This window comes from Lissotriton vulgaris, chromosome 2_2 (genome assembly GCF_964263255.1).
Source record: "Lissotriton vulgaris chromosome 2_2, aLisVul1.2, whole genome shotgun sequence".
NCBI lineage: Eukaryota > Metazoa > Chordata > Amphibia > Caudata > Salamandridae > Lissotriton > Lissotriton vulgaris.
Window position 1 is genome coordinate 193,933,896 of NC_141688.1, and position 26,624 is coordinate 193,960,519.

At 45.1% G+C, this 26,624-nt stretch overlaps 1 protein-coding gene across 1 annotated transcript in view; it reads left to right on the plus strand.

Moving 5' to 3' along the window:
• The first annotated feature begins 822 nt into the window (after window positions 1-822).
• Window positions 823-26,624, plus strand: part of CSRP3 (cysteine and glycine rich protein 3) — a 28,451-nt gene continuing 2,649 nt past the window's right edge. The window contains exons 1-4 of the mRNA XM_086959523.1: window positions 823-842; window positions 6,951-7,093; window positions 18,623-18,788; window positions 22,515-22,641. Coding sequence (XP_086815649.1) covers window positions 6,982-7,093; window positions 18,623-18,788; window positions 22,515-22,641 — 405 coding nt within the window. The 5' untranslated portion in view covers window positions 823-842; window positions 6,951-6,981. The remainder of the gene's footprint in view (window positions 843-6,950; window positions 7,094-18,622; window positions 18,789-22,514; window positions 22,642-26,624) is intronic.

Here is a 26,624-nt window from a genome sequence, read left to right on the forward strand (position 1 = left end):
TAACTCCTGGCGCCATGATGCGTCATACTGTAAACATGAAGCATCATTAGTGTCTCAAGGAGGGCGCAGTGAAAAGTGAGGCATCGCTGTATTCACGCAGCGATGCCTCACTTTTCATAAATGAGGCCCTCTTTCTCCAGCTACAGCAACATTTGTTAGCTTCGGGTCCTCATTGGGCAGTTAATGCTCCCTAGCGCCATGAGGCCGTCTTGGTGGTGAGAGGCGCTCGCAAAACCCACTGAAAAAAATGAATGCGGGTCAAAGTGCCTTGTGAGGGCCTTCTGTGGTTGTTCTTGCCAGCTAGAGCCTGCAGGAGGAGGGAATGTTCCGGGCGAGGTGTCAACTTTTAAAGGTATCAATGATGGAGGCGTGATTCACGCGACGAGAAGTTGGGGCGTGCGCAGCTCCACGGGGCGCTGGAGGGCGGGGTCCGCGTCCCAGGGCCATCGAACATGACAAAGACGCGAAAACGTGGAGTGTGACTCGCCCCGCATTCACAAGACTGCTTGTAAAGTGCGCCCTTGTGACTTTAGAACAGGCACCCCTCTATTTTAAGGTCTGCAGTCAGTGGAACGCTAGCATCATTCACTCTCGGGTGTGCACGCATCTGTGCAGTGTCAGGCGGGGTCTGTGTGCCATTCCGGCTGTGCATTGTTACCCACAGACCTCAGCATCCGTTATTAGGAATGTTATCAGAAGTTATTCCCAGCCTCTTCAGATTGCGGTGACACCCACCCTCTTTCCCGCCAGCCTCCTCCTCCTCCCCCCTCCCTTGGAGGGGCTTGAGTGGGTTTAAAGGCTCCCCCCTGCCCATCCCGGCATCCCAGACTTCAGCCAGCCCGGTGAGTACTGCGGGGTGGGGTGGCTGAGGGTTGGAAAGGTTGCTTCTTTTGATGTGACGGGGGGCCGTCTGTGTCCTGTGAAGAGTGGGGTGTCGTGCCTGTCTGTTTTAGCTCAGTTGCTTTGATCATAATATTGGGGGATTTTAATTGTAAATGTATTCCTCACGTGGAGGTTCTGTAAGGACGGTATCTTTAATTCAATTCAAAAGGATGTATTGTGCGCATGGCGACCCAGAACGGGCTTCTCGGCGCTACGTTCTACTAGGCGCAAATACAGCGACCATAGGCAAACAGGTAGGTCTTTAACCGGTGTGTATTCCTTCTGCTCTTGCCGCGTGGTTGTAAATTGTGACGATTCTGAGGCGTAGCTATCAATTACGCAGCAGGTGCAGTGGCACCTGGGCAGAGGCCCGAGAACTTCCTTGAACCCTGACTATTCCTGCATTGTTCTACCAAGGCAGCAGGACGCCCTTGCTACCCCCTGCGGCCGTCGTGTGCTGGGGTAGGGTAAGGATGCGCCGGTTTATTGGCAGGTGTTTGTGGCGAGGAGGGCAGGCAGAGGCTGGTTTGTCTTCCGAAACATTTAATGAGGCAGCTAAAAGAGAGATGAGCGCTAGGAGTTAAACTGAGACCTGTGCAGCAAGGAGGCACGCTACTTCTTTTCGGACTTTATTTTGTGTGATCCTCGGCAAACCATTTTGTATCCTTGTGTTTCATTCTCTTATCCCCGCCCCACTCTCCCACCTCCTCAGCCAACAGTAAGAGAGCGGGAAATAAGATATCGCCAGCATTAAGTAACATACATGTAATATACGGGACAGAATCGGCCGCTAGCTCATTTAACAGATGGTATTATTAGTGGAGAAAAAATATGTACTTATTTTAGAAATAGTAGAACCCGGATTAGAGCTCTATTGAAAAACTAAATGAGCGATATATTATTTTGTTGTTGAATATCAGGCAATTTACACAATTGAACGTTTTACATAAAAATCCATTGCATTAGTTTTTCGTTTTTGTCACCGTTGCGTCAGTCAAGACATTTGCATGTCCTTTTACAGGCTAATCACAATTTAAATTTAATTTTAGAAGAGGAGATGGAAACTGGCTGCTTTGAGTGAGCATAACGTTATTAGAAGACTTTAAATACACCATTACCGCCGAGGTGGGCGCAGTTACTTATCTGCTATCGGGCGTGCATGGTTAATTAACCTGTTTCCTATAGAATTATTTGGTTGTGGATAGAAAATGGTCGTGTTATGTATTTTAAAAACATGTTGTAGTAATTGCATTCTAGGTTGAAAAGATTACTCAAATTAGACAAAGTACCATGGTCTTCTTGAAGTGTATTTTTAAAAACACGGCTCCATGTATTCATACTATCGTGGTCATCCGGTACTCTTTGGAAACGAGAGCAGTGTTCAGTGTTAGGTCATCTGGAAACATTTGTAGTTGTGCTGAACGGAAAGATGTGTGCAGTAGTTCTGGGCACATGGAGCTTACATTGGGTTTTCTTGGACATCACGCTGAGGACCCTTCCTGGAGAAAGGTTAGAGTGGCTGCTGACCTCTAGAGTAAGCATCAAACTAGCAGACGTGGCCTCTAAGGCGAGGCGACCGGGGAAGCATCTTACTATCAATACCGAGGGGAAATCCTCGCCAGGCCCTGGTTACACTGTGTAGTAGGCGCTGCCCATCACAATCCTAAAGCAAGAGTCATCAGCATTACACTGGACACTGCTGGCTGGATCCAAAAGTACTTTGTTGGCTGACCTTTTGGGCAGCTGGACACAGCATCTCCGAAAACAAATCCCAGCAACAGCCAGCAGCTGGAAACAAATCTCTCTCCCTGTCTGTCTCACTGTTTCCCTCTCCCTCTTCCGCCCCCACTCCTGCCTGTTGACAGATTATGCAATGTGCAAAAGCCAATAACCAAAGACACTGGAATTATGCGGCAGGAGAGAACCACATTGTGCTGCTGGATTTACTAAATTATGAGGCCAGAAATTGTAGTCATTTTTACAGGTTAACACTATCTGGGCCAAGGTTTCCCCTCCCTCGTTAGTACCAGTCTGACACTAAATACAGCAATAAACAAGAGAAAGTCCACCAGTCAACCTTTCTGAGGGACACTCCAATGCGGGGCAACAGGCGTTGCCACGTTTTATTAACTTTTGATACATTTGACCTGGAAGCAAAATGTTTTTGTTAAAATTTGCAGATTGTGCAGCAGATGATGGATTATGTGGCAGCTGCAGCGAATCCATAATTATGCGGAAAACACAGCGACTGCAAAATCGCATAATTGCAGTGGCCCTGCCAAGAACACAACAATCATAGTGTGTCTGTGTCTAAAGTGGCTAGGCTCATAAATGCCACTTGGTGCCCTGGAATGGCAAGCACCATAGCAGTGCTTTGGGTAGATTTCGGAGGCATATCATTCGCTCTGCGATACTGAGCAATTCTTTCTATTTCCGTTTCCTGTTGAATTTCAAAGACAGAACAAATATTGGCCAACTATTTTCCTCATTTACCACCAAACTCCTTAAAACTAAACTTTTAAAAACTTTTAAAAACTTTCCTCTTACTGATCCCCCCCTTTACGACGGGAGTTGAAAATGAATTTTCCCGGATCCTGCTTACTCATGACTTTGTCAATACTTAACTATAGCTCCCTGAAGTAACCACAAGGTAACACTCAGAGCCCCCCTAAAATAACGACATAAATACATTGGTTGCACTTTCGGTAACATTATGGTGACTGTGAAACCCTCAGTCAGAGATAAGACCCACCTTTTCTGAGTCACTACTACATGCAGTTGTCACATCCCAGCGTTGACACAGCTGAGCCCTGGTTGGCTGACCCTGAAGTTGCATCTATTAATGGAAGCTGACCAGTGTTCCCAAAGGGTCCCAAGAGTGGGGTGGCTAAGCTGAGAGATTAGGGGAGCTTGATATCCCGTCTGAAACAGAATGTGCCTGTGACAGAGTAAGATTCCACTGCTCCCAGAATAGAGCCTGGAAGAAGCCTCCAACTGAGAGAGGGATTACATAACCTTCATTCCTGCCTCATGCTCTTATATTGTCACTTATGTTGGGGAAAAAATACATCTGTATATTTCCATTTTTCCTTTTTAACATCTGTATTTTTGGAAAAATAACACAAATTCTTAATTTTTATGTTTTGTTTGCTCAAAGAAAACAGCCGAAGGCACAAACGTATTACCAATATTGCTGGTAACACTCTAATGTATATTGATATTTTATATGGCGCACCAGTACTTTGGAGGTTAAAAGAGCGCTGTACATTCATTGAGGTGTTCTGAGACGACATGAAATTGTACAAGTCAAGTAGAATTACATGATTGTCGACACAAACAATATTGTGGTACAAGAATATCGAGGACTGAATATCGTAGGTGAATTAATTTAGGGAAGTCTGGATTTACTATTCCTAACTCCACATCTTTGTAGCTTGTAGATATGTGTTCCATATAGGTACGTATATGTGGAGTTAGGTATAGAAAATCTAGACTTACTCACCTGTTGCTATTTTATTTTCACACATGTACACATCATTTAATTACAACTGATTTATAGATGATATACCTTAAAATTTTAGGCATAAGGAGAGTATGGGATTTGCCCAGAATCACACGATTTTCTCTCAAGCGCTGATGCCGGGATTAGAATCCCGGAACCCACTGTGCAGAGGGAGAGGTCGCAAAAGTGGTTGCAAACTATGCACTGCATTTGTGCAACTATCTTTGATTTAGCGATGTGACTTATACCCTACCAGATTGCATCAGAAAATCTCCAATCACTGGAGTCAAAGAACGACTTTTCTAATTAATTTTAATTAGGTAGGTTGATATTTTAAACCAACTGGGATTAACTACAAACACAGGGATGGTGGCCTGCAAGGAACAGTAAACTCCCATCCCAGTGTTTGCATTCTCAAACAGAATTACATTTTTTTTAATGATTGAGGGGCATATTACCAAGCAATAGCGATATCGCTATTGCTTGGTTAGAGACAAAAATTTACCGCTGAGCTGCGGCGATTTTTATCGCAGATAAACCTTGGTATTACCAAGGTTTATTGCAAATGCGATAAAAATCGGCCGCAATGCATGAATATCGCTGAAAAGTCAGCGATATTCATGCATTAGCGAGCTAATGCTCTTAGCCATGTTATCCACCTCCAATTGGATAACATGGCTAAGAACTGCTCAGGGCAGGTGTTAGCTTTTGGAGATATTCGCGCTTAGCGCAAATATCTCCAAAAGTTGGTAATAGGAGATAGCGACGTTAGCGACTGTTTCCAGTCGCTAACATCTTGGCACGCCCACTTTGCATGTCATTAGTGATAAATATCACTGACATACAAAGTGGGGCCCAAGATGGTCGCTATCTCCTACTAGCTGTCGCTAACTGGTGTTAGCGACAGCTAGGTAATAGGGAGATCATTTTATTTCCGCTTTCTTGGCTTTTAAAGCCAAAAAAGCGGAGATAAACCCCCTTGATAATATGCCCCTGTGTTTTTAAATAGTCTTGTCCCATAAAGAAACCAGTGATGCTTCTTTAAAACATGTCTTATTTTTGGGAATTTAACGAGGTAGAGCAGGCAATCCTCTGTACCACTGCCTTCTCCCCCTGTGGTTGCCCTACACGAGTCACACAGGAGAAGGTGTCTCAGGTGGCTCCTTTCTTCTGCGGCATTGGTACCACATCTTTTGGGGTGCTGGTAACCGATCAATGATTTGTAGATGTAATTGCGATCACAAACCAGTGATTCGCACCATTGTTAGATGCAATTAGTCAGCTAATTGCAGCGTCCCTGAAAGCAGCCGAGAATCGCATGGACGATTTTATTCACGTCTTCGGATTTGACGACTTCAATTCATTTCAATCCAGTCCAGGTGACTCATCTGCACTTGAACTCCAGGACTGTCGTGCCTGTTACACCTGTCTTGAGAAAGACCCGCTGCGACTTCAATTACCTAGGCACGCGAAGGGTCGAAACGTCGACATCATTTCAATTGGCCCCAATACTCCAGAAACCCAAATTGACTAGCAGCACATGGGATTCTGCAAATTTGTATTAGTGGATGGCCTCTTTTGAAAATCGACTTTGTATATATCTGTATAAATTGTCTATATTGGAAATCACTAGTGTATATATTGTATATGTCACATGAGCACTATTCACTATTGTCAGATGTTGCACTTTTTTACTATGACAGTCATTTATGATTCACTTTGAATGCATCTTGAGAATATAAAGATATAAATAGTTATAAACAGGTCTTTCTTTTCATTTATTGTAAGAAACTGTTTTGAATTCCTGTCAGAGGGAGGAAGTAACTTCGCATGCAAATAGAATCAACAAATCAGTTGTTTCACTACCCGACAGAACCAATTTTTTCTTTAATCATAATTCACCCAGGTTCTGAGGGACACAGGGTCAACCCCAGTTTTCTTGAAAAAATAAAAGTTGACTAAGCCATCTATTTAATGGGAGGTGGATTGTAGGGTTAAGGTCACTGGGGCGTATCAGCAAGGATCTCCTTATCTCCTACAGTTTAATTCTTGTTTTCAGGCGATACTGCCACTTTTTGCTGCTATTGCTGGATTTTACATCACCTCGGAGATAAGCCTTGAAAATTATACGCTATCTCAGTGTTGAAATCCAGCGATATGTGTAATAGCGCTAAGCAAGCTTTGCGATGTTTATCGCAAGTTGTTGTAAATATGCCCCTTAATGATTTTAGGAATCGAGAAATTGGCTAACTCTTTAGTACACCAGGACCACAATTCCCATGGCCCCCAGGTGGCCACAAATACATCTCCTTGCTTTATTTCTTGTACAAAATTCTACTACTCCGATTAGAGAGTTTTCAACCTCTGCACGCACTGGAGTGTGTTTGCAGGTCTGATTGGCTGGCAGTGTGGGTTAAGCTCCACCCCCAACAGTGCCTAAGGCTGTGAAAGGCTCTATCCCCCTTTATTGGAGAATGACTGCGAGACTGGGTCTGAGCGTGGCTTATGGGTAGACAGGACTATGTAAAGATGTCCACTTAACCACATGTTCTAACTTCTCTCCTAGGTCACACAGCCCTTATCAGAAAACCTCAAAGATGCCGAACTGGGGGGGTGGAAGCAAGTGCGGCGCGTGCGACAAGACTGTGTACCACGCAGAAGAGATTCAGTGCAATGGGAGAAGCTTCCACAAGCCCTGCTTCATCTGCAGTAAGCCCAGATGTTTTCTTACAGCATCCAATGCCATTCCTCATCTTGGAACATTAACCCTACCAATGAGGAGCACACAACTCTCTAAACACTTTTGATTTCTACATCTGTCCGTTCTAGAAGTGGGGGCAACCTCGTGCTCTTAAATCCTTAATTAATATGCATTTATTTGAGATATTTTGTAATTTCCCGCTCCATCCAGGTGTAGGTCGCTGGCCTATGACCTAATCAGGTGTTGTGAATAAGCTTTTTTATGTTCTATCGCATAGCATCAACTCGCGAACTATGACTTCCAGGCACTGGACTCCCATGGAGTCGGGGAGCTCCAGGGGGCGTCAGTATATTTATAGGATTGAACAATATTGAGGCCTTCTGCACCGGCCCCTGATGTGACCGAAAGTCAAGAGCTGCAGCGACAGGGACAGCCCCTCTGCACCAGACCCCAATTATAGATGCACAGAGTAATAGGTACCGAGGTATATCAATAAAAGAATACATTAATATATAGATAGATTGGTAAATAGGCACATCAATAGAAGCACTTAGAAAAAAACGCATGGATAGATAAATGCACAGACTTATTGATGAACAGATTGATGGCTGCATGGATAGATGGATACATGGATGCAATGATAAATCTAAGCATGGAAACATTGACCAGCAGGTTGGAAAATGGCTGAATGAAAACATGGGTAAATAGATACATGGTATATAGGTACAGTGACTAATAGGTAGGTGATTATATACATACACAGATGTATAGATATCTTGATACAATGGACCAACAGATTCCAACACATAGATGAATTGATAAGATTGCTAGATATTTAGTTAAATACTTTAATGAAAGGATAAATGGATGCGTTGTTAAACAGATACATGGATAAACAGAAATCAATAGTAAATAATGCCCTCTTAGCCCATGTTAAGAAATGTTGTTAGTCCATACAGAGACCAGAGTTTGGCCCACCCTAGGCCTGTGTAACCTCATAATTACTTAGGGCTTCAAATCCCCGCTTCACTGTTCTTTGATGGGGCATGAAGCGCTATATGGATGCTACAATACAATAATGTAAGTCTGTGCGAGCACACACTAACCTCTTGTTGTGCAGTGTTCATAACTGAGCTATTGTCTGTGGCCAGCATCTGTATGCCCAATGGTGTCACCAGCAGACACAGAACTAGTCAATGCACTTTTATGTACTGTTCACACACATCCACGACTGTTCTCGCGAACACACAATAGTGTCTGTTCTCACACACAGCATCTCTCCCAGACTCGGAGTGAATGTAGGGGCATATTATCAAGGGATTTTTCTCCGCTTTTTTAGCTTTAAAAGACAAGAAAGCGGAGATAAAATTATCTCCCTATCAGCAACAGGGTGCTAACACGCGAATTTGCATGTTAGCACCCTTTTTCTCTACGCTTCCTCTTGCATCTCTAATGAGATGCAAAGGGGGCGTTCCAGAGAAAAATAATAGGAGAAATTTTGTTAAGCGACATTTCTCCTATTATCAAGGATTTCGCTAACCCTGTTAGTGATAAAAAAAGCAGCGCTAACCGCGGTTAGCGCTGCTTTTTTTACACCTGGTATTTTCCTGACTTAGCCATGATATCCTATGGAAGGTGGATATCATGGCTAAGTTTGTGAGCCCCTATCATCAAGCTAACGCCAAACTTTGAGAGATTATCGTTCGTTTTTCAGCGATAATCTCTCAATTGGCAGTTAGCGTGAGGATTTTGATCACTTCTGAGATAAACCTTGCTAATAGCAAGTTATCTCTGCAATAATTTCCTCCAATGCTTAGCGTTAAATAATTTGTTGCTAAGCATCGTTAGCGATAAATATCGCTTAACGTTGGTAATATGCCCCGTAGTCCCTCGAGGAGCACATACAGGGCGAGGTGCCAAGACACCGCCTGCCATCCCATCTCTGCATGCATGCAGCTATCCGGACACCGGATAAGAAACTCGAACAGCAGCAGGGTCTTTAGACAAAAGAGGATGCTGCAGCCTGGCAGAGGTAGCTGGAGCAATAGAGCCGCCAGTGCTTAATTTATGGCGGTGTTTGCAGGCGTTGTGCGTCGGCACTCACCTGTCTTTGACACAGAGCAAGGGAGAGGAAGGCAGAAAAACGAGAAAGAATAGGAAAACAGTGAGAAAGGGAAAAAGCAGGGATAAAAAAGTAACCTACAAGAGTGAGCAAAAGAGAAAGAGGAACTGTAGGTTGGGGGAAAAAGAGGTACTAGGTGGAATCAAGATTAGGCAGGCTTGGTAATGACAACACCGCATTATTGATCAAGCTACATTTAATAGGATTGATAAAATCCTTCAGATGCATGCATGATCTGTTGGTCATAAGTCCCCGGGTGCCTGTATTTTTGTTACGTCTCAACGCTAGGACTTCCATGTGTCTTCTTCTGTCTCATTGCCTAGATCTGGTTCCAACTTGATTCATGCTTCATTGCAGGTGTCCTGTCTTATGCCCTCCTCTCGTGGGTACATCTCAGTCTATGTTCAGGGTTCAGCCACATTTATCTTGCAGCGTTTTTGTTGGAGAACCGTACAGTAGGGTCTGTCCATAGGAGGCCTACTGCCATCAAGCCCATGAACAACTTTATCATTGCTTGGCAGCTGTACCTGACCTAGACCAAGCTTCTAGCTGCTCAGTCATGAGTGACCTTGCTGGGTCAAGAGACCTGTCAATGGCATTGCTAGTTCATACGCCAAACGCACAGAACCGGTATCATAGCAACATCTCCCGCCTTGTGTGGAGCCGCCTGTCACAATTGCCAACCTCTGTCTCTTTCCCATCATGCACTCTCAGGTTTTCAAGATAATTGTTGGCGCTGCCAGGCAACAACTACTACCACCTTCCTCTCCGTAGCTGCAACAAACCAGGATAGCTCTTCTAGGGGCGGTGGATGGGTGTTCCGTATTGCACCCGAAAGCTCAAATTTGTGCTGCCCATGTGCATAAGACTACATGTCAACACTGTTCAGTTATTGTAACACGTCAAGTCACACAGGACGTGTGTCCTCACACCGATATCTTGTGTCGCTGCGATGATGACAAGTGCCTTTGATAAGCATGTCACCTGACCAGAATACGGCCTTGCATATGGTTTATCTCTTGATTACTGATGCTAAGTTATTGAGCTAGACTTATACAAACGACACGTGACTGATGGAGAAAGCCCCCTCCGGACAGCATGCTCGCCCCTAAGGCTACTGTCATATCTCTGCCTCTGGACAGACAGTGATGACGTATGCCTTATGGGTTATTCACCCAAGGCAGGGTCACACACGCACAACGGGCGGACAGCATCACTCAGCTTAGTAGTGCCTGTCACAAAATTAAGAAATGTTAGGTTTGCTCCCGCTTCCGCCTTGGAAACACTTTAGCTCCTGCAGATTGCAGGAATACTTTCCCCTGTGCTTCCAAGGTGGGAACATGTGCACACGCTTTGCAGAAACCCAGTAAGTTGCTCCTCTGCTGTATTCACATGCTTGTGCTTGGCAGGTGCTTTGCACCTTCCTTTTTGAAGCAACTGAACCTGGCTCGCTGATTTGGAATAATCCACGAGGTAGGCACACTTTCCTTCGTGACTGTGGATTTCTGCGCAGAAACCTTGATTAGGTAAATATCAGATATCCATTCTGGGTGCAGAAGTCCTTCATTTATTGTTTTTACGCCTGGAGGCAACAACAATAGGATAAAACACAATTTGTGGCTCTCAACCTGAAGGCCTCATTTACTACTTTTTGAAGCAGGACAGCAAAGCAAGTTACTGCGCTGCCCTGCGTCAAAATAAAAGAGCAGGAATGCGCTGTATCCATGAGATACAGCGCATTCCAGTCCTCCTCCACTGCACTGGTGCACAACTGGCTGCCATGCGCCTACGCAGGCACCTTTGCATCATGGTGCAAGGGGTCTGCGTTCTAGGACTTATTATTTTTGTGCAGTAACGAACACCTTCCTGTCCAAAAACAATCAGTGGAGGCGTTTTTCTCCCAGCAGCACACATAGAATGTGGAAAAAATGAGGAGAAATAAAGTTATTTCTAAATCCGGTATTTGTAAAGCGTGAACTAGTTACCCCGAAAGGTCTCAAGGCGCTGTTGGGGAGATTAAGTGAGCTTTTTCCCAGAGTCACATGGGGCTGAGCTACCGCCGGGTATTGAACCGTGAGCCCTGTATTCCGGAGTCAGCTGCCCTGGCTGCTGCGCCACACCTCCCCTTGTTACGCCTCTCCTGGGGAGAAGTCACTATAACTCTGGGAATGTGAGCAAACCCATGCAACGCCCATGGAATGCCTCTTTGATGCAGAATAAGGCATGGCAGCAGCTTCATGTCTATGAGGGTATGAAAAGGGGCGCAAAGTATCTGCGTGGCCTTGTAGCTACGGGTCTGCACTCTGCACTGCCGGTGCATCAAAACAGTGATTCAGTGGCTTGTAAATGAGCTCCTAAGTGTTTTGAACGTTGCTCAAGAAGTATGAAGTTATGGTTCAGTCATAAGAGGATTCAGTTTTTAATTTAGAATCACATTTGATATCTGCTTTTGAGCGAGGGCAGGGCGAGAGGATGGACTGCGAGGGCCTTGTGGAGTGAATGATGTTGTTTTTTTAAATGATGGCGAGAGCAGCAGCTGCAGCAGACACTTGGCTGGACCTGGCACTCCGAATCTGACACTTCCCACCGAAGGCCAGTGGGCTTGCGATGCCAGCCCATGCCAGGTCTCAGAGAGAGTTTATAAATACCACTTCAAGGGCTCTGTTTCATCTGTTGCGACACATGGCTATAGCATGAATCACGACCAGGAATAGAGGGTTGTATCTACAGTTGTGGCATTGTTAGACGCTTGATGCCATCTCTGAGAATAGGATCACGTTATTACATTTTATTTTAGTGCATCCCCCAAAATGTTTTTTTACATCCAAGTCAACAGGCTCAAGGTATTGCCATTGGCACAAAAGCCACGTCCTAGGAGAATAATGTAACAGAGGGTAAGACTAGACAACAGAATGCAACATACAACGAGACCGCGAGAGTTTCACTGTCTTTCACAGTAAACGTTCAGAACATAGATGGAATAATAATAATTATTGTCATTACTATTATTAATAATAGTCTTTTTTTATTTTTTATTATCATCAGTATTTTCTATGCAAAGCGCTCTAACACCTTCTGGAGCAGCAGCAATGCTTGTAGATTATTATTATTATTATTTTTTTTTAAACCTTTATTTTAGCATTCAGTAGAAATACAAGCATGGGCCTACAACCGCGGGAGCCGGCCGCTAGACAAATTAAAATTTGTTGATATCACAATACGACACAGCTCATCAGCCGACAACCCAAAGGTCCGGCAGCGATTCAGAGTAGAGCTTGTATTGGAATGCATAGCCGGAGTTCAGGATAAGACAGAGGTTTCATTTTTATATTATATAAGAGAGGATCTGGTGCCATACAATCAAACAGGAGAAGCGGGGGGCAGGGTAAAAAGCAGGATATACATGTAATGACCAATATAATGGAGATTTGGCGACAGAGCATATAGGTCGGTACAAAAGAACACACAATATACATTTCCATGTTGCGCCAATACTCGAGGCCTGCCCACCCACAAATCAAGACATCATAAAAGCGAAAGCACGAAGTACAAACATACAATAAGAATCCGAATGATTCGTAGTTATACTGACCCTACAAGAAGAAAGAGAAAGAAGGAAGGCCATAGAAAATAAAAAAGGCAAAATAAAAATAAACCCTTTCAGCCCCCCACCCTGCACCCCTGCAAATGGCTACAGGCTAACCCCACTAGCAGCGTGCCTGTCGCCCCTAACAACTAACCACCAGATTCATCATTCTCCCGTTTTGCGAGGCCCTAATAGCGATTCATAGCGAATCGCTATTAAGGACTCGCAAAACGGGATTCATGTAGGAATCGCAATATTTTTTGCGATTCCTACACATTCTTTATTTGCGATTAGCAAATTGCTAATCGCAAATAAGGAAACACTCCCCATGCATTCCTATGGGCCAAAAGGCCCATAGGAATGAATGGTGAGTATTCCTTATTTGCGATTAGCAATTTGCTAATCGCAAATAAGATAGCGATTTGAAGGGTGCCAGGGGTGTCCAAAGGACACCCTGTAGCACCCCTCAAATGATCTGTGACACAGGTGTTGCACACACACATGTCCAAAGGACATGTGTGCGTGTAACATGCAACTCAGAAAAATGCATTTAAATGCATTTTTCTGAGTTTTCGCAATTTACCGCGAGGTCTGACCTCGCGGTAAATTGCGCCTGGAAATTGCGAATTCGCAAATTTAAATAGGATGTTGAATTGCATTTAAGGAATCTCAAATAGAGATTCCTTAAATGTCATTCCTCGCAAAATTGCGAGATCGCAATTAGCGATTTTTACATTTGGTATGCTGAATCCCAAATGCAAAAATCGCTCTCGCAAAGGGCCGGATTCTTAGAATCTGGCCCTTTGCGAGCGCAAAAAAGCTTGATGAATCAGGCTGTATAACCCTAAAGGTAGGAAAAAGAAGAGTGAAGGAGGGCCTATCCATGTGGGCTCCCAGCCCCTTTAGACCCCCCGCCTGAAACAGCCACCCCCTATCAGTAAAAGATAACCTTATGACAGCAATGTAGAGAAATTAGAGGGTACCGTGAGACACCGCCCAGCCTCTTAGAGCAAACAGTTGCAGGTCCAACACTTATAAAAGCCATGCCAACCCATCCCGATCGAGCCGTTCTTAACCTTGGCCCTTCCGAACAAAAACACGAACCCCTTCCAGCGAGACCCAGAGGCACACAAAGAAGCAGCAAAGAAGAGAAGAGTCAGCAGAAATCAGCCCATGGCTACCAGCAGGCAGTGAGTCCTCAGGAACCGTAGATGCAGACGAACTCTCCCTCCGAGATGAACAGTCCCAATGTGTCTTGAACAGGAGTCGTAGCGTCGCCAGGGAAGGAGAAGATGACCACAAAAGAGATAGAAAGTCACAGACAAAAGTCTATGGGAGGGGAACGCCTGACGATATCTCCAAAGCCGGCAGTGGTGAAAAGTTCAGCAATACCATGCCATCCTCGGGAACACCATCCACCAGGGCACCATCCGATGATTCCATTACTCGTTTCTTCACGGGGTCTTTGCACGGAGTCAAAATGACCGCGTTTTGAATGGCTGCAGAATGCTGTTTCAACAATAAGGCCGGGCCCGGTTCCACCAGGAGAATTTCAGATAGGCGCAAGTCCAACTTGCTCAGCAAAGTATCCACATGTGAGTGGAATGCCCAAAGTTCTGCCAGTATTAACCGCAGCGATGGCTCATGCACCTGTTCGATCCATAATCTTGTGCTCGGTATCAATCACTATTACTTCCCCGGGTGATTCCGGCACCCGCGGGGGGGATAGACAGGATGCGAAGGGTGACCAGTTTTTGTTCGCAACCACGGTCAACCCAGTTAAGGCCGCAGGCCAGTGACCCCGAACCACCGAACCTCGGCGGGAGCAGACCGGGGCCCCCACCCGCAGCCAGCAGCACGCAGACTCACTCCTCCGTCGATACTGACAATGAAGACGACTGCCACCAAATCCGGGCTGAAACAAAGCCTCCACTCCGGTCGACCGGGCCCAGTCTGAGTCTCCTGGCCGATGTTGTTGCACTACAGCTCGGCTGTGAAAGTATTCCAGGCCCCGGCTTCACCGCTGGAGCAGGCCGCAAACTTACACTCAATGTAACTCCGTCAAACAAGCTGATAAAAGTTTCCGGATTTCACCATCGGAGTGCGGGACAGTTCATGCACACAGAGACTAGGCGTTTAGTCAGGATAACATGCAGGATATCGCGGTGGGTTACGAGGGTCGACGGAGCCGGGAGCCTAAGCAGCCATCTTGCTCGCTGACGTAACTCCTCCGATCTGCTTGTAGATTATTGTTATTGTTATTATCATTATTGTTATTATTATCATTAAATCCTACAATAGTAATCACCAGCTGTGCAAACTGATTCAGACAATTCCATCCATCAGTTTTTTATTGTTGAAGTGAGTCTACTTTTTTGGGCTGGCTAGTCCCAAACCTGGGACTCGGGCTGCATCTCACCCCATAAGACTCACCAAGACAGCAGCCTAACTGGAGGCCCTACGTTGACATCCAGAAGACATTTTGCCTATCACTTTGGGTTGACTGTTCATTTAGGAGTGGCGCCCAAGATAACATGGAATATATGGTTGTTTATGGTCTATAATGGCACAAACAAGCTAGAAGAAAATTAAATGAATGCACCCAGAGCGGTAACCAGTGTTTCACGTTGATTCAGACATTCACATCTAGCAATTTTTAACTCTCGCCTAAGACAGCACATGTACTGTCTGTTGCAAGATATATTGTTAGCTTACAGTGGGCTTAGATCCCAACCCCGCTTACCAATGGTTGGCTTCATTGTCAGTCTCATTTGCATGCTTCTTATTCGTCACCTTTCATAGGCTTTCCGCCCTCTTGTGTTCATTCCTCCCCAGGACCATGGACCCCTAACTTGCGTCCTTTAACTACTCCCTTTACAGCCTCTACTTTTTACTTTTTGGTTAAGCACTCTACAAGACTGCATGTGTTTGTAAGTTGTCACTCTTTTGGAATCCTACCCCTTCTTGTTCCTCTTTTTCATGTTCCCTCAGTTGCCAGCCTTGCCTCTCCACCACCCTCATGTCTGTTTGCTCCCAGATAAATTGCCCACCCAGGATTGGCTTTACTCAGCCCTTCCTACCCCAATCCATTGTTTCTCTTTCCCCATCCCTGCCTGCCCTCCATTGTCTGATTTTTCTCCTGACCCACCAGCTATTCATTGTACATGTGCTTCTGCAGCCCCGCCCACTCACTCCCATTGTACGTGTCCTTCTCCTGCCCCGCACACCCACCCTCCATTAACCGTGTGCTTCTGCATTCCCCACTCACCCTCGTATATTAGCTTGCTTTCCCAGCGCGACCGCCCACACTGCTGACAGTCTTGTGGTAGTCCCAGCCACTACCACCCACCCATTAGCTTGTGAGTCTATCCCCACCTGCCCAACCTCCACTGTCAGCTTGCTCTCCCAGTTCTTCCCTCTTGCCCTCCATTGCCCATATCCTTCACCGCCCCTCCTGCCACCCTTCATTTTCAACTTGCTTCCCAGCCTCTCTCACCTACCCGAGCTTGCTTCCCTGGCTCCTCCCACCTTGCTGCACCAGCACCTCCCATCCACCTTCCATTGTCTGTGCTTTCCCAGCTCATCCTGTCCATCCTCTGTTTTTATGCTTCCCCGTTCTGTCTGGGGTGCCCTCTTCCCCCCCGTGTCTCTTCCCCCCGTATCCCTTTCCCCTGACCTTCCTCCCTCCCGTTGTGTTGCAATGCCCCCCCAAACTACTCTGTTATTTTTTATTTTTAAAAAAAGCACATTAGCGCTGATCACATCATAGCATTTATTGTTTTGTTTTATTTTTCTTAGCCTTGCTGGGCAGCATGATCGGGGTGTTGGGTGCTGTTTGGGGTTGGCTCAGATCCTTTTTTTTTTTTTTTTGTATGTTCTTATATAGCGCTCGACTACCCAGAGGCATCTCGGCGCTTGCCTTGGGAACCCGTCCTGTCTTTTCCCTGTGAGATAGCCCCTACAGGGCATCCCCAAGGTGAAAGCCAGGCATCCCGCCGCGGGGGGCCGTTGTGGAGATTAAGCAAGCTTAATGCCCAGAGTTGCAGAGTGTGAACCCATGATTAGGTCAGGCACCGAAGCGAGAATTATCGAGTCCGTGGACATTTGAGCTCAAGACCCTGCCGCGTCGGGAATTGAACCCTGGTCCCGGGTCTGACCTCTGCTTCAGGGTCTGCCTGCTCTAACCAGTGAGCCACACTTCTCCACATCCTTCTTGGGAGGACGGGCTCAGCAGATATTGCTTCCACCGTCCTCTTTTTCTTCCCAGGCAGTGACCACTGGAGTCCCACGGGGTCTTCCTTTAGCCCCCTCCTTTTTAACATTTATGTCACACCTTTTGTGTACCTGGCAGAGGAACTTGGGACTCAGGTCATGGCTTACACTGATGACACGCAGCTTCTCTTCACTGAGGATAAGAATGTGGACTCTGTTTCCTCTCCTCAACACTGTTGGTCCTCCATTTTTCATTGGCTAGCTGCCGCACAACTTAAATGCAACGAAGATAAATCAGAGATTCTCCTGCATGGAAAGTTTCCCTTCAATTTGAATTCAAATTCCCCATCCCCACTTCTATAGGGAAGCCCGCCAAGAACATGGGGATGTGGTTTGAGGAGAATCTTTCCTTCGCTACACAGGTTAAGAAACTTGCTGGGACCTGCATTGGCCTTTGAAATCTCTGAGGAAGTTTCTCCCTCTCCTGCCTAGGGTGGCAAAAGAGACTGTCATTTGTGCCCTTATTCTGTCTTGGCTGGACTACGCCAATGCCCTTTATGTGGGCATCCCGGGCTACCTGTTAAAAAAAAAACTCCATGTGGTCCAAAATGCGGCAGCCAGACTCCTTCTTGAAATTCCCGCTAGGTCTAGCATGAGGCCCCACCTGCGCTCTCTTCACTGGCTTCCTGTAGCCCACCGAGTCAAATTTAAATCTTTGGTCATTGCCCATCACGCTCTTCATGGGCAGAGCCCCATCTACCTACAAAAGCTCTGCCTTCTACACTCCAGCGCAACATCTCTGTTCCTTGTCCCAGCGCCTCGCCCAGGTCCCCCGCTTTAAATGTCAGAGGCTTGGCGGCAGCTCTCTAGCTTGGAAAGCTGCTGTTGCCTGGAACGCTCTCCCTTTCGCCCTCTGGAACATTCAGGACCCGCTGATCTTAAAGAAGAACCTGAAAACATATCTCTTTGCATAAATCTCTGACGGTTGTCCCTCTATGCTCCACGCCGGGACACTTTTGAGTATCTGTGCGCGATACAAATTAAATGAACATAACATTACTAAAGTCAATAGCTCTCATAGGCCAGGCATATTGGCGTTGCCATTGCTTGTTTTACTGTGTAATGAGAGCTAGACAGGACAAATGGGCATAACATGGGCTAATGGCACCCTAGGTTTTGTAAATGCGTTTTCTTACGCTTAGATTTGTCCTTTCACAGGCGAAACGAACAACTACAAATGTACAGAGAGTCATTCTACTAGCATTCTTAATATTGCTGTCAGAGGTTTTAAGTAGTTAGAGATACAATTCATTAAATGTGGAGTTGTTAACAGCGTGAACGGAGATTAAGTCCTTTGTGCGATTACTCCAGAAAACAAGGGTTATTTTGGGAATTCCATCTATGGTAATTTGTCTTCCTATATCCCACTGAAATAGGAACTTGGATCAATGATTAGGCGCACGCATTTCTATAAAGACCACCTAACTTTTGGCTCATCAGTGGTGTTGCTTTAACCGTAGATTCCTTCATTTGACAATGTGATGTTATTGACATAGTAGGATACTATGATGCACATGTAGACGCAGAACCCTAAGTTTCAGATGTTTCCTTCTCTAGTGGTCTGTAGGAAAGCTCTGGACAGCACTACAGTGGCAGCTCACGAGTCGGAAATCTACTGCAAGTCCTGCTATGGGCGGAAGTATGGGCCCAAGGGGTATGGCTATGGACAAGGAGCCGGCTGCCTGAATACGGACACGGGAGAGCGCCTCGGTATCACACATGAGTAAGTTATGGTCTACATTTACACCTGGGCTCACTTCTTCCTTCTTAAAAGTAAGTAGCATGAGAATGTTCCTGATTTTTGGGTTTCCTCCTACCAGAACCCTTCACTCAACTGTAGTAATATTTGCTGCAGATACCTCAAGTTGTGAGTAATAGAGGAAACTGTTGTTAATGAGTGTTGACATTGTATTGGTGTGGATCGTATGGTCCAAGCCGAAAATATTTCCTTCGCAGTGGAGACGCTCACGTGATATTCTCCCACAAAGCAGAGAGTCCCAAACAAATGCCATCCCCAGAACCGTGTTGGCCTCTCCATGCTGCAGTCCAAACTGAGAAGAACCAAGGGGGTGGAAGTGGGTCATATGTGCCCAGAGGTGGGGGCTCAATGAATTATTGGGCTCAGGCTGCAACTGGCTTCTCAACAGATTGTGTTTGTGTTCCAATAGGAAGGGTTTTGGCTTAGAGGTGTGGGCTGGACAGACCATTTAGATGTGGGTCAAAAGCGATTTGCACATGGCGTGCCCTTGTCTGTAGATGGACAGTGAGCAAAAAGGCAATCTCCGGGAATGCAGCCCAGAGTAAGTATGATTGGCTAAGACTCATTCACAGATCCCGACCATCATTTTTGTTGTTCATCTGGTTTTCTGCAGAGACCTTGCTGTCCATCACAACTGCCAATGTCTGGAATGGATTGCTTCTGCTTCCACCCACTCCCTCCTTTCTGCAGTCAGTGACCTTGGACCTGCACCTTCCTACCCCAAGCCCCTCAGTTGCCTGTTCTGTAGCTTAAGATAGTTAGAAGTAGATATAGTGCTGGCTTCAGGGGCTCTGCATGCTGCTCCTCAGGGCAGGAAAGGAGACAATGTTTAATCACTTTATTTCATCGTTTGTAAAAGAACTGAATGTCCAATGAGAGAGCAGCTGTGGTGGGATGGAGCAGAGGCTGCTTGCATGTATGACACCTCCACCTGCCTACTGGAAGAGCGTACACAAGGCATGGCACATACCAAATGATTAAATTAGAAACGCACATCCCTACATGGTACGTTTGTCTGGAAAGCTACAAGACAGAGGGTCTACTCAAATTATCCGTTTGTTTCTGACATTCAGGGATTGGTGGAAACCCCAACATCAAGGGGTTCTGAGTGAAGAAGCCCATCAGGGCCTTCTATGTACAACAAATCACCCCTGTGCACCCTAAAGTAAGTGGGAGCTAGAACCAGAGTCTTGGGTATCGTTGGTAGTTGGTGACCAGTGGTGTAACACAGGCCCCAGCAAGTCCCGCGGTGCGTGGGGTGCCAAGTTCCATGGGGACGGCCTCAGCACAGCACTCTGCCCGGAGAGCACTGTAATGGGTCGGGAGTGGAACCCGCCAGGTTCTTTGCAGAGGTGCCCCATCAAGTTTTGTTACGCCAGTGATGACGTGGAATGATGACATGGAATAGGAGGGTCAGCAGGGTTATTCGTCCCTGCTTGATTGACACAGACTGCCCAGCGGTGAACTCTACTTTCAAACAGCCAAGCTGAGGGTGAGCCAAATCTTGCCAACATGGAACTGTGCGGCTCTACACAGCTGTCATTTTGTCTTGAACTTTCAAATTACAAAGATTGTTTCAGGACCTCGGCGAGTGATTATTCGAAGTAAATGCATGAAATCATCTAGGCCGGGGGGGGGGGGGGTGACAAGTTCAGCTACTGTTACATGCATGCATTCCTGTCTGGATGTTTGTAGGGCCACAAATCAAACTGTCTGCTTATTGCTGCACATCTGGAAAAAAATTGACTTAAGTCCTAATGGACATTCTGAAGAATACCAGGAGTGGGAGATCAGTCCCACTCCCTCCCCAAAACTAGATGGCATGTCTTCAGGGCCTCGGTCTTCAAAATGTAGAACGTAGGGGAAAAAGTAGGTGATCTCTCACTACTGTTTCCGGGAAAGTGGGAATATATATAAGCTGCCACTAAGGGAGGTTTGATAGTGACTAGTTTCAGTGTCGTCACATATCCAAAAGCACAAGGACTAAGGGCAGCCTCAACCACTGGATTAACCTATGAACCCAGACATCCAGAAAAACCTGTATGAACATTTAGGTGCAGACAACTGACTCTTATTCAGGTACTAAAAGCCTTGCCACTATAGGGCGGAAGAACATAAGCACGTGGTTGAGTATATAAGCAACAGCCACGCAGCACCAGAGAGTGGCTAGCTAAAGCTTCCAGATGATGGCACACAGTGCTGGTTGTGCAGAAGTTTCTGGATGTCTTGAGTAAGACTCATCATCCCCATGCATTGGTCACTTAATATCTGACTGGATATTCCTGGAGAAGATGCCACGATCTGAGGTTGACATGTTGAACATCGAAGTCACACATTGTCAACTTATACTAAAGACCACGGGGCACTCAACCTACCGGCCTGGGAGCTCACGAAGCACCTCTACCTCGCCCTTACACTTCATCGCCCATTTACCATCTCCTGACTAGAACCTCTTGGTCACCAGAAGGGAGCAGGAAGTAAAGGTCTTGAAATGATTTTCTCACAATAATCAGGATCAGTTGACTGTCTCTAACCTTTATAGGACAGGCAACTTTAAATAACTTCTCTAACACCCTCAGCCATATTTACAAAATAGCAACAAATGTGGTGGGGGAGGGGTCACTGCATCTACAACTAAAAGATATGGCACTAGTACAACTTTAATTGAAATGAATACGTGTCCGCGGTAATGAGCTATTGCTATGTCTGCACATGAATGATGTAGGACAAAATGTAATATCATGTTTAAACATAAGCAATTGAATCAGGAAAACACGGGGGCGGTGAACACAGCCAAGTACACAGCGGCTTAGGTTATTAAAAAAAAACAGCAATATAAGTAATCAGGTCTGGAGCACGATTTAATGATGGATAGTAGGGTGTAACAGTGCAAGAGAAGCTATAATTTAGGTATCTGCCTACAATCCACAGGGCGAGAATGGAGAAGTTACCAGCTACCCTCCTATCTCTAACACTACAGCTAGTAGCAGACCATCCAATCCGAGGTAGTTGATTATTACAGGCATCTTGGAAATGGAAGTAAGTGTCCAGATGAATGTGGAAATGACCAGGACATGCACGGATGCACCAATGATGAACTGTAAGCTACAGGGAAACCAACATTAAAATAATCACAACTTTTTATGATAAGCACGAGCTCTTCTTACCTTGGCTCATGTTGAGCCTTCAGTCTCAGCCCAACACCCACCTGTTGATGAGCAATCGCAAGTGGAGAGTAGCACACACCTAGGTTCATTTTATTTATGTATTTGATAAGTTTTATATAGCGCTGGCTAGACCCGGAGGTATCAGAGTGCTTTACATGAGTTACAGCGAGGTACAGGTTATATAGTTACAGCACTTAAATCAAGGTGTCTCAGGGGGAGGAGGAGAGGGAGGACCAGACTCCTCTTTAGCTGCATATGACAGCTCCACCGGGCATCGGCTCCTTTCAAAGTATATTTATCCACGTCCCCCTCTAGCTGCTTTGCAGCTCTTTCTTAATCCCATCTGCAATCCCAAAGAGGTGACAAAAGGATATTTTCAGTGGGCTATCTTGTTCATGTAACTTTTTTATTGCTTGTTTTAATCAGAATTGTGTGAAACATTTGGGAAACATGGCAAAGTAGTTCTGAGCTCTGGTGTATGATTCTCAGAAAGCTGACAGAGTGACATCTGTGTTCCCAACAGAGCTCAGCCTGCTCGAGCCTCGCCCAAAAACACCAGTAAGTTTGCACAGAAGTCTGCGGGGACGGACAAATGTCGCCGGTGTGGTAAATCCGTTTATGCTGCAGAGAAAGTCATGGGCGGAGGATTGGTGAGTGGAAGTTTTCCATTCTACTTTGATAATATTAACTCTTTTTAGGCCAAGCCTACTAAAAAGCGCATGGGTTGCCTGTTGTGAGGCAGATTGTGGCTTACCATGAACATAGAGGGGCTTGGAGCCTGCCCAGTGATTACCATTGGTCGGCTTTCATCGTCACGCCCATTTGCCTAATTCTTTCTTATTCATGTTCCAGTTTCTCAACCTTGTGCTTGTTCATTCCATGGTGTAGTGTGTGTTTCTTTGTGCCTGATGTCTGTGCTCGATGTCTGGTAACTACATTTTATCTTTTTGTGTGTAAGCACTCAGATAGTGCATGTGTTTTCTAGCTGTCTCCCTCGTGTAATTCTCTCCCCCTGCTGCTGACTGTCCTCATTTGCATCTCTCAACTCCAAACCTGCCAACTTGAAGAACAATCTCACAGTGTGAGGAGGGGGCACGGCGTAGGGCCGATAAGTACCAAGTGGCACTTTTGAACCCCACACCACCCCCAACAAATGCTTCCTGAGGCTAAACGGACGTATGCCGTTCAAAGCCTCTGAAAACGAGCTAGAACTATTTACAGTGGTTTTCAGCTCATGTCCCCTGCCACCGCCTGACAGGTTGGCAGCTATGCAACCCTCCTCTATGTAGCGCTCGCCTCTGGGTTGCATCCACTCGCCCGCCATGCTTCTGGGTCCTCCTGCTCTCCCTGTGTTGCTTCCGCATCTCCCGCCCTTCCCTTGTTTATACTTTGTCCCCTTAATCTCCCTATATTGCTTTTATGTCCCCTGCCCTCCCCTGTGTTGCTTCAATGCCCCCACTGACTCCCTTGCGTTGCTTCACAACCTGCGTTGCTTCCACTACCTGTCTGCTGTCATATTTTTTGGGTAAAAACACTTTTATGCGCTTCATTTTTGGCGACTGATCTGACTCAGACTAATGACTAAAACAGAAGGAAAAAGTTGGCATGCCATTTAAAAGGCACATGCATGAACTGCACAGCATCGAGGAAGCTGTGCAGCATGGCTAAAAAATCTTGGAAAAGGTAGTAGAGACCTATTAGCTGTGCCAATGCTTGCTTAAACATACTATTAAAGGCTGTGCCAGGCTCTTAATCGATAGAGCAATCAAGAAAATGCTAAAATGAACCCAGTATCAATTACCCCCAAGAGATGAACAGGCTGTGTAACTGACATTGTTCTAGAGTTGATGGAGGAGATGCTGAACCTCTGGTTAATGACCACCAAGAAATAAACAGGCTGTATTACTGACATTGTTCTACAGATAATGGCATGTCCTACTGATCCAGCGGCACACATCGTCTGGAGTAATTTAGGAAAAGCCCATGGCTCATAACACCTGACTCACTGTCATGCGTCATCCTGGAGCTGCCCTACAGGTCCAGTGACAAGGATCCTATCTAGGGTTATCAAGGCGATGCCCCATGGAGCCCCACATGTTCTTCTCAGAAGGATCACATCTGTAAAATTGCAGTAGGTAGTCTCAGAGCTCAGCGTGAGCCCGATGTGTCCAGTGGTAGATTACGGTTCTTGATGGGGGCAACAACAAACGATGGCGGTACACACACACTCAATATATTACAGATTGTACAAATTTACAGGGGGTTTTAAGTGATTGTAAGGTAAGCCAGAGGTGGCAGATGAAGAGGTAATGTACAGGATTCACAGAATGCACCTGGAACATTGACTCCAGCACCTAATTTGTAAAATAAATTGTGCCAGTACCTGAAGCTCTGACACAATTAAATGTTGACGCTCCAATACGAAAGCTGATAGTCTTATCCCAACTCCTGCCTCTGTAATCTACCTGCAGATCTGCCTGTCCCTCTATTTTACTCTTGAAGGTTCCAGTTTTTCCGTCTTTCTCTTCCTCTGTCTTTCCGAATTGTGTTTTTCACTCTCTTGCACTTGGCAGCAGAAAAATAAGCACTGGTGGACCCCACCAGCAAACACCAGCTCAAATTAAACTCTGATCGCCTCAGAGTATGACATGAATGCAAGATGAAAAACAAATCTATGTTCTTGGTTCCTAAAAATGTAAAGACAAAGTTAATCTGTTCTCCAGAAAAATGTAATATTTTTCAAGACTTTTCACACTTTAATTTTTTTTTTTTTTTTTTACAAATTTTGTGTCTTTCTTCATACTGGTGGGGTAGGTTTTTCTCTCAGGCGCCCACACATTTTCTCCTCTGCCAGCTAAATTTTCTCACAGCCTTCTGGAAGACTTCGGGACAATGAACATTGCAAGAGGTGTGTTTTTACTATTCCTCCTTTAGCCTTCATTTACTCCTGCCCCCTCCCTCATCCATGAAACACAGAAGACACATTCTTAACTGAAAGAAACAAGGATGTGTCCTGACATCACTGTTTATCTATCAATATGTTGCAGACATGGGTGCACCCTTGTATGAAGCAGATGGTATGGCAACTAAATTGGGGTCCAAATGCCAGTTTGTCTGCAGTATCCAAAAGATACAATACTACACAAGAGAACTGGATTCAGTCTTCATAGACTATCAGATTATTTAGATATTTTTTTCTAGTGAAAAATTGACTTTCTTTAAGACTCAAAAAAAACATTATGATGTCATGTGGCGCAGTGGGTACTTTGATGTCCAAACCACTAATCAAGTACCACCAACGACATCCTGCCGTCGCAAGCCCTGTGCGACTCCCTCGCCACCTTCTTCCACCGCAAGATAGCTGACATCCACGACAGCTTCAAAAATGCTACATCGAATTCGATGATTTTTAACTCTGTCCATTGGCAAGGGAGATAAAAACGTCAACATTATATTCGATTAGACCAGACAAAGTTGATTCCAATAGTCATTTTTCCATTAAATATACGGCCTAGTAGGATATCAGTTCAATGTAAGGCATTTCACACCTTATTTCATCTTCAACAATATTCTTCAAATGAATGTGCAATCACATGGAGTTTTGTCTTTTAAGGCAAAAAAGAGTCCATAATGAGTTAGGAATAAGTTAGCAAGGCAAAGTAGTTTAAAATCCTTAATCTGGACCGAGGTGAACAGCATATACAAAGCGAGATTTGATTCTGGGGCAAGGCTGTTAAAACATTCCTGTACCCCCTTAGAATTAGACCTATCAGTCACTCTAATGTTACCATTGATAATTTACAAAAAGAACAATTAATCGGAGGGTTAGGGAGCTGGAGTTAGTTAAAGGTAAACATGCCAGATATGTTCTTCGGTTATATGCACATAATAAACCGAGTAGCATAATACGAACAGAGTAGCATAGTTTATGGTGTGTTGCCCTTGCAATATAAAATGTTTATTATCGAAGTAAAATGTTGATTAATCCATATAGAGTAATTCATTCCAACGTTACAATGCAGGGGTGACAAATGATGCAGAATTTGTGGCTATAACATGCAAACTTTGATCCTCTTTTTTCCTACCCTGTTATATTTTAAGGGAATCTGGTTATGGCCTATGTTTATTAAACCAGGAGTCGTTACCTGTTGGAAAGGAATAGAAATGTTCTTAAAGGAGGCACACCTCAATTTTTACTAAGGCTTGTAATTTTGTTACATGAGGAAAAAAATATCTAAGTAACTTGCTACATGGAATAGATCTATGTAGTAACTTTACTGCGATGTTAGGTTTGTCAATGGGGATTCGCATCAAGTGTTTTAATTTTTTTAATGTCACTGTTTTGAAGTCACGAAAAGCAATTAACATGCTTTAGCTTCCGTTATTAGATCCGGCTTCATTTGCCTTTTTAAATTATGCTGTATTTCTGTTTTAATGGAATTTTGTAATGGTTTAATTTAACTAAACTAATAAGTACATAAAGTCAAATTTCACTTGTAATTATGGTTTACTCCAGAAGCGATCTCGATGTTACAGGAAATATCAAATTTCAGAGCCATTACCGCCAAAAGGGAAAATCTAACTGGTTGAAGCCACTCTGACTGAGCATGAAGATATACGGGCGTTGACTTAG